The sequence below is a fragment of the Strongylocentrotus purpuratus genome, unplaced genomic scaffold (assembly GCF_000002235.5).
Source record: "Strongylocentrotus purpuratus isolate Spur 01 unplaced genomic scaffold, Spur_5.0 spur5_scaffold_3, whole genome shotgun sequence".
NCBI lineage: Eukaryota > Metazoa > Echinodermata > Echinoidea > Camarodonta > Strongylocentrotidae > Strongylocentrotus > Strongylocentrotus purpuratus.
In genome coordinates, this window is record NW_022145609.1 from 1,614,572 (window position 1) to 1,627,010 (window position 12,439).

The 12,439-nt window shown below is 37.8% G+C and overlaps 1 protein-coding gene across 1 annotated transcript; it reads right to left on the reverse strand.

The window, feature by feature from the left end:
- Positions 1–374: 374 nt before the first annotated feature.
- LOC105438347 lies at positions 375–7,661 on the reverse strand. Its single transcript, XM_030996101.1, has 5 exons — positions 7,510–7,661; positions 4,136–4,277; positions 3,295–3,314; positions 1,886–2,013; positions 375–668 (listed from the first exon to the last, which is right to left on the reverse strand). Exons 2-5 carry the CDS (start codon positions 4,268–4,270, stop codon positions 412–414), a joined length of 540 nt encoding a protein of 179 aa, XP_030851961.1. The 5' UTR covers positions 4,271–4,277; positions 7,510–7,661; the 3' UTR covers positions 375–411.
- Between the last annotated feature and the right edge of the window lie 4,778 nt (positions 7,662–12,439).

Consider the following 12,439-nt stretch of genomic DNA (forward strand, 5'->3'; position numbering starts at 1 on the left):
TGGGTGCAAGCATAATGATAGGGGCTAGTTCTTGATATGGGGGGGGGGGGGAGGAATTATTTATCATTATTTTCACAAAAGCCTGTTACATGCACATAAACATGTTTGTGCATAATTGAAAATAATTATGTAGTAATGTAGCAAGGCATGTAGATGAATTTAACTTGCATACATGTAGGGTCCATTTGTAAATCATAATGCATAATATGCAGAGTACTAAACATTGTAGTTTACACATTTTTAGAGACCTTCAATTTATTTCACAAACTTTCTCGTAGAAAAGCCCCCATGATATACACATATAATTCCTACAAAGCAGTAAACATGAATAGGTTACAAAATCATGCTTATTTTGTTTTTATTATAAAAGCTTGAGTGCTGCATTCAATCGGTCACAAGACTGGATTGATATCAGGGTCTTCCCTGCATCCTTTGCTCCTGTCGATGTTGATTTCGAGGAGTGTTTCGATCTCGGACGAACAGCTGATCGCGTTGTCGATTCATCTGCTCCTTCTTCCTGGTCACGTGATCGTGTTCACGTGCTAGCTGACCCTTGAAGTCTACTGAGAGGTTCCTATGTTTGGATGGGGGTGGGGCGAGGCGAGTGGTGGGATGAGGAGGGGTGAGGTTATGAGCCTGCAGCTCTCCCACGGTTAATGCCCCGTCTCCTGTAAGTGTAAAGGGTGTAATACATGGGAGATTTGATAAGAAGGGATGACAATTATGACAGCAACAACAACAACAAATCGAGAGTGTTTCTTGGAATCCTGTCCAAGGTTTCATGTTTTCAATTTGTTGGTGTACTGCCTCTACCTGAAATATGTTAGGGTGTACGGATATGGGGATCGAGAGAAAGAGAGGAAGAGAAGAGAAGAGAGAGAGAGAGAGAGAGAGAGAGAGGGAGAAAAGAAAGAGAGAGAGAGAGAGAGAGGGAGAGGGAGAGAGAGTGAGGCAAAGAGAGGCAAAGAGAAAAAAAGTGAGATATATAGGGAAAGGGAAAGAATAGAGAGAGAGATAGAGAAAGAGAGAGATAGATAGAGAGAGAAAAAGAGAGAGAGAGAGAGATAGGGAAAGAGAGAGATAGATAGAGAGAGAGAGAGAGAGAGAGAGAGAGAAGAAAAAGAGGACGGGGCAGACGGAAATGTATAGAGCGGGCCAGGGAGACAGAGAGAAAGAAAGAAAGAGTAATCGAGAGAAACCGATTAATATATTCAAAGGGGAGGGGGCATGAGGTAGAATAAGAGAAATAATAATATAGAGATATCACATTTAAATAGTAGCTATTATTTAATAACGATGGGTGCAAGTATCCCGTGCAAGTATCATGAAGTCCGTTGTATCTTCATTAAACGCCACATTACTTTAATAAAATAAGGATCACGTACAACACGATCACAATTATTTTCGAAAAAAAAAAATCGACTTAAGACAATTTTCAATAGCCTTGTCCACCACCTTTAAAAGTGCGCGAACATTACAGTAACGCATTACGTAATCTAAACATGATTTCTATAGCATATACCAGAGGGTATTGAAATTGTCCTTCAGTAAATTCTTCGAAAGTATTTGCGACCGTGTTGTACATAATATTGAGGCCTTTCTTTTCGTGTGATTATATAAATTTTGTTTAATCACTATTTCAGATGCCCTAGATGGCAAGCAGCGAGGGCAGAGTCAAATAAATAAAAGTATGTTGTGATGGGATAAATCATGATTTAGGTATAGCTGGGGCACGGGGGCGAATCCCCCAACCCTCGGCCCCATTGACTGAAAAATGGAGAACAAAACAAACAAAACAAAAAGAGAAGAGAAGAGAAGAGAAAAGGCGAAAAGAAGAGAAAGAAAATACTGGTGGATACAACTGTATACAAATGGAAAGTATTACCATCAGAATCATAGATAGCAAGGAGTATCATGAAGGCCCGTCTCCATTCTTCGCCCGTCACTCGGCCGTCATGATCATCGTCAATACGATCAAGATCACCAGTCATAGGAACGAAAGGCGGAATGATGCTGGTAGAACAGTGGAAAAACACAAATTAAGTTGTGAGCAAAATTATACGAGTTAATAATAATGTAGCCACCACCCAAAGACATATCCATTATCGGGGATTAAAACATCATTTAAATAAATGTGAGGGTTGGGGGGGGGGGGCTGGTGTTTGAAAACCTACAAAATCAAAGATCAGGGCTTAGTAGGGCATATCTGCATGCATAGGAGAGCTGGGGGGGGGGGGGGGCTAAGATTGATTTCCGGTCGTATGTCCCCGTCCATAAACCCCGATCGTATCACGACAATCCGGGGACAATTACCTCCTAGGTCAATTTCGCCCACCCTTGAAAGTGACCCCGAGCAAAATTAACCCCGACCCCCGCCCCCCGTTCATTAAAGGGGAAGTTCCCTCTGATAATAAGTTGGTTTGAATAAAGCAGAATTTTTCCCGCGGGTAGTTGTTCTGGGGGAGGGGGGGGGGTGGTTGTCCTCGAGGGTTAATTTCACGGGGGGGGGGGGGTAATTGTTCCGCTGGAATTTGCCGGGGATGATTGTCCAGGGGGTAATGGTCCTACAACATACCACAATATTCAGATATAATGTCAGTCCATTTTACAGTCTGTCTGAAAATCAATTCGGTTGAGCTACATCCCTCCCACCCCACCCGGCCCACATCACCATAAAAACGCCACTCACATATAACAAAAAAAGGGATGAAGATATTGATTTGAAAGACTACAAAAGTAGTAAAAATGTGATTAAAAAAGATAAGTGAAATTTCTGAGTGTGCTACAATGAGAGCTAGTGATTATTAAAGTATCATACCCAAATTAATGTCGAACATTCTGCACAATACCAGTGCTCGAAGACTCATGGTCACAAAGGTTCGCATGAACGATCCGTTCGTACGAATCTTCCTGTTTTTCCATGGTCTTCCCTAATTTCCATGGTCTGAAATTCGTTCGAATGGCGTTCGTAGCAGTTCGCGATGGCATTTGTGACCGAAGCTTTAAGCTATTTACTTCGCATACAATTTTTAACCGATATTTTGTTTCAGATTTGAATTGTAACCGTTTGATGGGTATAAAGACAATGATAATGAAGGGGAGAGGAAATGAAGGGGTAACATTTAATTGGTATTTTGACATAGATGTGGGTATTTTATGTCGCATCTGTTATCGGACTTATTTAAACGTCTTAAATTCAAGAAATAATTATGCTTATCTTACCTAAATTTATTTTAAAATTAACGAAAAGCATAGGTCTACAAAGTATTAAAACATATGTCTTATTCATCTTACCTAGGTCGCACAGGAAGCTCCTGTAAAATCAACGACAGAGAATATGAAATTAATCTTTGAAAATGAATCTAGTTATTTCATACGGACACACGTTGACCTAAATGGGTATGGAAAAGGGAAATGAACTTGCATAAACAAAAAACTTGAATGCAAGGCCCTATTGCTTTTGTTGTGAAGATTTGATATGTCAGATATGATAGATCAAATAAATGTTAGTGTCCATGCTAAAATCATACATTCAGTGACGCAGCGTCGGTCAAGGCATTGTTGGGGTCAGTGGCATCTTGAGAGGAGGAGGGGGAGGGGGGGGGGGGGGGCACCGACCTACTCACTGGATAAAAATAATGCGAATTTACAAGTACGCCGATTTTAAGGGTGATGAGGATGGAGCATGGGTCATCATCCTCCTTTTCCCTTTTCACCCTCATAATCGAGCTCCCCCCTCTCTCTCTCCCTCTCTCTTGTTCTCTCACTCTCCCTCTCTCTCTTCGACAATTGGCTGTCTTTCAAAAGCACAGAAGCGAGGATTAAAGTAGGGTAGTCACAAACAAAAGGAAAACATACTTTAGGCGTGACTTATTTTTAAATAACTGAACGATCCTCTAAATGTTTTTTCTTCTTTACTTTGCCCACCTCTGTTATATCCCTATATGAATGAATAGAAAATGGTAATAAGTAGTTTATAGAATACAATAAAATAAAATCATTTAAAACAAAATAATTTAATAAATATCAACAGTATAATTGCAAAAATTATTTTAAAAAAACGGATTACAAAATAAATAGCAGAAAATTAATCAATTATTAAAATTAGGTAATCGATATAAAGAAGAAAACGTACATAGGGTGATTGTGGGCCAGAAGGCACTTGAGCTCCAGACTGTTCTATCGGTACGAAGGTGGGACTAGACTCCACCATACAGACTGCTACATAGGAGAGTAATGTCACGATGAAAAGATATGTCCTCTGATCCATTTCGAGTCTTTGAATAAAAAAGATAGGACGAAAGTGTCATGTTAAAAAAGACAAACTTTCTTTTTCCATGTATCTCACTCATTTTCCGGCTTTTAGTGATTCAACTTTATGAATATCGTATATGAGCAACTACACCATCTGTAATCTGTGACGGATTTAAAGTGCACAACCGACCTGCATCCCTTTTAAAAGCATTTTTTTGTACAAAAAATTAAAACAGGAAATATCTCTAAGACAAGCTTGTCTGGACCGTACGCCGACTTCTATTGAATTTGAGGAAATAGGGGGAAATGGGATTTTAAATCACAACCAATCCAAATATAACCTCTATCTGCTGGTAATATCAACATGATTTTCAAAATAAACTTCAGTACACGGAACAACAATTTCCGATTATAAGCCAGAACTGCACATCGATTTTCCATGATTTAGGCGAGTTATTATCTTCTGCGCATGTAGATTAACATGTGTAAAATCTTGATTCTGTCCCGGCTTTTTGGCGGCGACCATCATGAGATCAAAGTGAAGAAACATGTACGGAATGTTATTGAGACGATGCCTTGAGACATAATGCATGGCCGTCCAGAGGATTTTTTTATGTTGGGGACCGGGGTAAAATGCAATAAATTATTGAAAATTTATTGCATTTTCTGTTTTTTTATAAATTTATTGAAACTACCCCCTACCCTAGCCCCCGCTGCGTACAATGTATCCGTACAAACCGTATCAATGTGCTATATTAGTGCCCTTTTGTGGGGCGTTAATCCTCATTACTGTCATTTATGACTTCATGGCGTAGGTCCCCTATTTGATAAGCATAGTAGCATAAACATGCTTTATCAGTCACGCAAAACAGACATTGGCAAATTATTATTCAATAAAATCTGAGAATGTATACTGTTATTTAGATCTATTATTTTTAAATTATTTTTAAAATAATGCCATAAATTGGGGTAAAAAACAAAAATATTCCAACTTTATGAGCGACAGTGTACATCCATTTATACACTGTTGGTCATAAAGGTGGAATAATTGTTTTAATCCTTCATTTATGGAATGATTATTTTTTTACCTATTTATTCCTAAAAGATCTAGATAACATTCTCAGATTGTATTGAATAATAATTTGCAAGTGTTTGTTTTGCGTGACTGCTAAAGCAAGTGTACACTACTATGCTAATCAAATAGGGGACCTTCGCCCTTAGGTAATATTATATTAATACCACTAAGTGCACTAGAATTACTAATGATACAACTACACTTATAGATCACATGTTGACGAATGATCAAAACAAGATAAAGGCGTCTGGTGTTATTGATGTTTGTATGGGCGATCATTATATGAATTACCTAATATGGAAATCACCCCATTTACTCACTCATCCTCATAATCTTGTAACTTTTAGGAAGTCTAAGGGTGTTGATTTGGATGCTTTTCGAAATGATTTAAAAAATATTAATTGGAGCGACGTTGAAAATGTTGTTGATATTGATGATTCCGCTAAGAATTGGGAAGCTATGATATTATCTGTGATAAACAATCATATGCCTTTGAGAACGAAACGGATGAGGAAGCGATGCTCTCCTTGGTTAAATGAGTCAATTTTTAATTTGATGAAAGAGAGAGATAAAGTTAAAAAGAAAGCTATTGTTAAGCAAAGTAATGAGCTATGGACTGAATATAGACGTTTAAGAAATAGGGTTACATATATGCTATCAAAAAAGCGAAAAAGCAACACTATACAAATAAGTTATTGCAATGTACAAATCGGAACGATACATGGAAATATAGACATGGTTTGGCAGTCCGCAACTAAATCCTCCCTTTCACTTTTACAAAAGCTTCAAAACAGGGCGGGCCGTGTGATAATGAAAGTAAATCCTTATTCTCATACATCCAATCAACATGTTCATGATACTCTAAATTGGGACTTTCTAGACTGCCGTTACAAAAAGCATGTATGTACTATGATTTTTAAGATTTTAAATAATTACACTCCGTCTTAATTATGTCAAATAATATCAAATATCGTACGTATAATTATTCATTTCGCTCATCCCGAAATCTAGATCTCCCTAAACCGAAGTCAAATAATTGCAAAAGAACATTCTTCTATAGGGGGGGGGGGGGGGTGACACAATACAACCAACTACCAGAACACATCCGAAATGTAACTACATTAAGATCCTTCCATACCCTAATAACTGATAATTTTTCTTAACACACTTCCTTAAACTCAAATGATTTTGCATAACCTTGTGTGTGTGTGTGCGTGTGTGTGTGTGTGTGGGTGTACGCGTATGATATTATTTTTGAATATTTTGTTACTTTGGTATTTAAAAAACTTGCATTTATGTTTTGTTTCTATTCTGCTTTATGTCGCTTTTATGTTAATATTGTAGTGTAAGGACCCCAAGGAAGAACAGTAGTGTTCTATAAACACTGCTGAATCGGGCTATCCACCGATATTTTTTGTCTATGTACATGTATAAATGTTTTACTTTGTATATTTTACTATGTATATAATGTTATCTGATTTCGGAAATAAAAACAATAACAAAAACAACAATAACTGACAGTAATGGGGACTAATGCCTCACAAAAGGGTACTAATATAGCACATCAACACGGTTTTAATTATCGGGCCCCACAGTTACGAGGCCATTGCTTTACCACTGATTTATGACTGTGCGCAGCAGGGGCTAAGGTAGGGGCCAGCCCCCACAAATAAAAAAAAAGAAAAAGAAAATGCAATAAATAATTCGTTGCATTTCCCCCCAGTCCACAGCAGGAAAAATTCTTCTGTACGGCCATACATCATGGATCAAGGCATGGCCACACAGAGGATTTTTTTTTTGTGCTACATCTCTGAAGTGTGGATCCTTAAACTGCATTATCAAGATAGCCCTATGTTGTTAAGCTAGAAAAATAAAGGTGTTAGGTCTATGATTCATAAATCAGCAGCATTAGGTTCCTTTTACATTCAGAACAGTGTATTTAACGTCAATAAATGCTAAGCAAAAACAAAATCTCTACATACAATAATAATAATAATAATAATAGTGGGTTCTTCTATAGCGCTCATGTCTGTCATACGTGACGCTCCTGTCGCTCCCAATTATCTATTATCTATTATGTATTATATCAGTGTTAAATCCATTTGTAACATTTTAAGACGTTAACTTAAATGTTCGTCATACAAATTTATCGTGAAAAACAGTCTTGCGATAAAACTTACCCGGCGTATTTAAAGATTTATTCCCAAAGCCAACAGAATACTCGCCAATGTACTTCACTCAAAAACTCTCAGTTTATGTTTACTGGAAGCGACTGCGCTACTTGACATACTAGTTATCCGATACTCAACGATAAATGGAGGGCGTATGAAGCAGGAAGAAGCCGATGTGCCTCTCTCCCTTTTATAGAATAAAGGATAAATAATTGCAGAGGGTCTATATCCCATGCGGGACATGCACAGTCCCACCTCTCATCTCGACCGTTGGGGATTCAACCCGCCCCCCCCCCCCGAAGATCATAAGTCCTGGATACGCCACTATATACGGACCACACTTTGAGTCTTGAAGAAGAAAAGCGACTAGAAGTTTCCACGGAGATAAGCAAAATATTCAGTATCGAAAATGAATGAGCTACGGGTGACCATTCATATCCTCACGGACCTCACGTAGTGTCTCTCTCTAATGGCATTTCCTCCAATCAAATTTAGATGCTCTTTTGATTAATGTTACGCCTCAAATTATGGGTAGAATTTCTCGACAGGGCTGGAAATTTCGTCGCTATCTCTGAAGGAAGGATTCATTGTCTGTTTTGACGGCGGCCTAGAATTAATACATTTAAATGGCATTTCTTTTGAAGTTCGATGTTTTCCAATCTTCCAATTTATATAAGATTGATTGAAGTAGATATTAAACCCTGTAGTCCTCTCCACCGAACATAAATCTGGATTTCTTTCATATACATGCTTTTCTTTTCACAAATGGGGAGGGGGAGGAGGAGAGGGAGGGGACTGGCATAGTTTTCGTATTCAAATGACATTCGACTAGCGAGTGAAAAAAAGGAAGGCGGACATATTACTTAATAAAATCATTAGTGCTGGAACCCCCTAGCCTCCAGCCCGTTCCCTCCCTCGTTCCTTAACACGTTACCAACCGAGGAAATACAAGTATATGCAGTGTCCTTCTCTCATGATTGGAACAAGGCTATTTCTTTTCATTAGATGATAAGATATAAACACCTCAAATACCAAGTGAAAATTCACTCTCTTCGTGTATTGTAAGGACACACTTTATTGATCGAAAGCTATATGCATATATCTGTTTATATAATGGAGATCATCTAAAAAAAGAAATTAATATTGTTGCTCCTCTTTATAGATCTGGATTCCTTTTCTAATCAATTTTTTACTAATTTGAAGTGACTACTGTTTTGCATTGCCGAGGAGAATCCATAAATCCCTTGTCAGAAATAAGTTTGTTTATGTGCAAAAGTGTGATTCTGACCCAGATTAGGGTTTGTGTAGTTTTAGATAAAAAATAGAAGCCATTGACTTTTGTCCCAATTGGATTATATCCCACATTTTGTATATCTCAGTTTCCGCATCCAAGAAGATCATAATTTTGTTTGAATCGGGGTCGTGGGACGGGTCGTGTACACGTCATCCGCCTGCTGTGATAGGTTAAATACATCGGCGTAGAGCGGAGGGGGGCGGGGGGACACGTGCCTCCTAGAGTTGAGGAAAAAAGAGGAAAGAAAGAGGACGAAGGGGAGGAAAGGAAATAAAGAAAGTAAAAATAAAATAAAGGGACCCTCTCATAACCCCCCCTAACAAATGGTGCAAAATCACATTTCATTCTCCCATATAATATTCTCCCTAGAGATACCCGGCCCCCTCATTGGTCAATGAGCCCTGCTACATACAATTTTCAAACAATGCCATTTGATTGTATGTAATACAGAGTTGAAAACAACAAACAGGAGGATGCCAATACGAAATGGTTCCTATGACACCAAGCTTCAAGTAGAAAAGGTAAATAGAACGACCTTTAATTTGTGGCCTACATTATTATATCATCAAAGTTGCTGGGTTAGAAGGCCGGCCTACAGTAACCCAAACACACACACACACACACACACACACACACGCACGCACGCACACACACACACACACACACACACACTCACCCACACACACACAAACACACACACACACAAACACACAATATATACAAATTAACGCTTTTAAAATTACTTCTAATATGCTGCTTTTGATTAAATATATCTGTTATTTTTAATTTTCTACTGCACAATCTTCATCATCTTAATCCATGATAGAATCAAAATCAAATCAAAAGTATTGTTGGACAAAGATTTAAACCAAATTTAACTTAAAGAATTTTGATCCCGATCTGTGCCACCTTTCCTAAGTCGAATACAACATGAAACATAAAACATTTAATGGGTCACGTGGTCTAAATGATTAAATAACTTTATCAAGATGAACCGAACATAATGAAAGAATAGGCGGCTCTTCACTTTTGACAAGCGCCCCCTCCACCTCTGATAATTGCCCTAATCAAATCTAAGAGGCTCCTGTTTTGCTTTGACGAGTTCTCCTTTTCCTTTGTAAAAAGTGTCCCTTCCCCCTTTTCATAACTACTCCTTTTTTACCCTTTATTTTTACATGTACCCCCTTTCCTTTTTGTTTACTTAGTGCCTCTTTTCATTATTATGAATGCCCCCATTTAAAAAAGAATCCCTTTCCCTTCTTATAAATGCCCCTTTTCATCTCTTGTAAATGACCCTATTCAATTCTGAGAGATACTCGTTTTACTTTAAAAAGTGCCCCTTCCCTTTTTCATAATTTCCCCTTTTCATCTTTGATAAGTGCCCGTTTATTTTAACATGTGCCTCTTTTGCTTTTTAATAAGAGCCACTTCCCCCATCTCATGAAAGCCCCCTTTCACCTCCAATAAATGCCCCTATTAAAATCTGATCGGTGCCCCTTTTCCTGTCGTGGAATCCAGGGGGCTTAGCTCCTTGAAGCTCAGGAGTTTTAGGAATTTAATTATGATCAGATGAACATTCAGGGGCCGTCTTATTGCCCGTGGTAGGGTCAAGGGAGGCGGAGCCCCCGCGGTCTCAAGGGTTTTAGGCATTTGATTACGGTCACTGAGATAAGCATATTTTGATACCTTATTTGTGACACTGGCATTTCACTAATTGGCGTGGGGTCCAGGAGGCTGAGCCACATAAAACTCTAGGTTTTAGTCATTCGATCCTATGTTGTTAGTCAACGATCAGATGAGCATCCAGGGGCCATCTTAAGGTCCTTGGTGGGGTCCAGGGACAGAGCCCCCGGAAGCCCAGGGGTTTTAGGTTTTTTAAATTACGGTCAGATGAGCATCCAGGGGCCCACCTTAAGGCCCTGACATGAAGGCTTCTAAATAAGCCTATTTTTGCCCGACTGTAAATTTTGGAAGTTGTAGTTTTTCCAACAAACACATATACAATTATAATTTAGAACAAAAATTGAAGAAAAATCCTTGAAAATCATGTCATTTTAGCAACATTTGAAGATCACTGGAGGAATCGAATTAGAAATTAACCAGGTTCGATTTTTTTTTTTTGGGGGGGGGGGGGGGGGCTCATTTCTTCTCACCCATATAATAAAAACACACACGATTTTCCATCCTCTCACAATACTTCCACAATATACGCGTATCGCTATTACCAAATCCACCGTTGATAATTATAGGGGCATGCGGCATGTTTAGGAAATTTAATAACTGTTTCCTTTTATTTAAATGGAATATTATTTTTTGTTTTTGTTCAATTCATGATTCATTATTTGTTTTCTTTTTGGTTGAAAAATAAAATAATAATAATAATAATAATAATAATAATAATAATAATAATAATAGTGGGTTCTTGTATAGCGCTCATGTCAGTCAGATTTGACCCTCCTGGCGCTCCCGATTATTACCCTGGCTTTAGCACGGCTGCCATAATGTTTACTCCTTTACAGCTGATTTTTTTTTCGGAGGGGGTGTGGCTTTTCCTGGAAGGGGAGGGGGGGGGGCGACTGTACTTAACGTTTTAATATAACAGTATCTCTAGCATAGAACATAAATGAAGAGTACAAAGCACATAATTATATTACTTGTGTAAACACACTTTATTTATCACCGCAAGTATGTAATCAAAATTGATATCACTAACTGGAATAATAATTAGTACACAGAGAGGGTTGTATATCAGTTATATATTAGTATAAATTAATAACATTAAATAATAAGAGTATTAATTGATTAATTTACAATTTGACGATTTCTGTTTGAAATACAGCCCACCTCTTAAAGATATAGACCGGTAATGGACAAATGCAGTTCAAGGGTTTTGGGTGCCAAGGCATTCGATATTGTTAAATATTGACTTCAGACGTTTAGATGGCAATACTTCAACCTAAATTCGCAAAAAAGCAGAAATATATTATGCCCAAATGTTCAATGTTGAAATGCATTCGCGGTATCTATCCAGTCCGGATCGATATGATAATTTACCATTTTTTTTTAAAACATCACTTTATTGTTCAAACTTGCACAACAAAGGAGAACAATAGCCCAGGACAATTCCATTTTACTGGAAAATGCAGGGCATTAAATGTACATACATGTAGATATACAGTGAATGTTGTATAACATCAACAAAAATTAACTAATTTTACAACATAGTGAAAGCTGAGGAGTGATGGATATTCCTAGCTATAAATAAGAGGAGCTAAATATTGAAATTTCATGTGGTATATCAACTTAATAAATACGAAGCATACATAATGAGTATTATAAGAGTTTGATTTGAGTTAATGTTTAATACAAAGAGGATTCTATCAGTGCCAGGCAATGAAAAGAGACGAGCAGTAGAAAAAAAAATATAAGACTGGTTACAAGGTGTATTAACCAATTTGTGTGTGTGAGTAATTACATACTTGAAATGCGAAGGCGAATTTTGGTTTCCCATTTATTGGCATTCTTTGAGTAGTAGATGACAAACGAAGAAACAATAGATAGTTTGGATAGAGTCTGTCGAACTTGTTTCGCATTGACAGGTTTTCCAATTTCTTTCAACAGCTGCTTTAGCCTCGTCACATTGTC

Coding starts and splice junctions, on each gene's coding strand:
- LOC105438347 (XM_030996101.1), bottom strand. CDS start 4,270: ATGGATCAGAGGACATATCTTTTCATCGTGACATTACTCTCCTATGTA. Junction 2,014..3,294: donor GAGCTTCCTGTGCGACCTAG/GTAAGATGAATA, acceptor CTGTTCTACCAG/CATCATTCCGCCTTTCGTTC. Junction 669..1,885: donor TGCTATCTATGATTCTGATG/GTAATACTTTCC, acceptor TTACACTTACAG/GAGACGGGGCATTAACCGTG.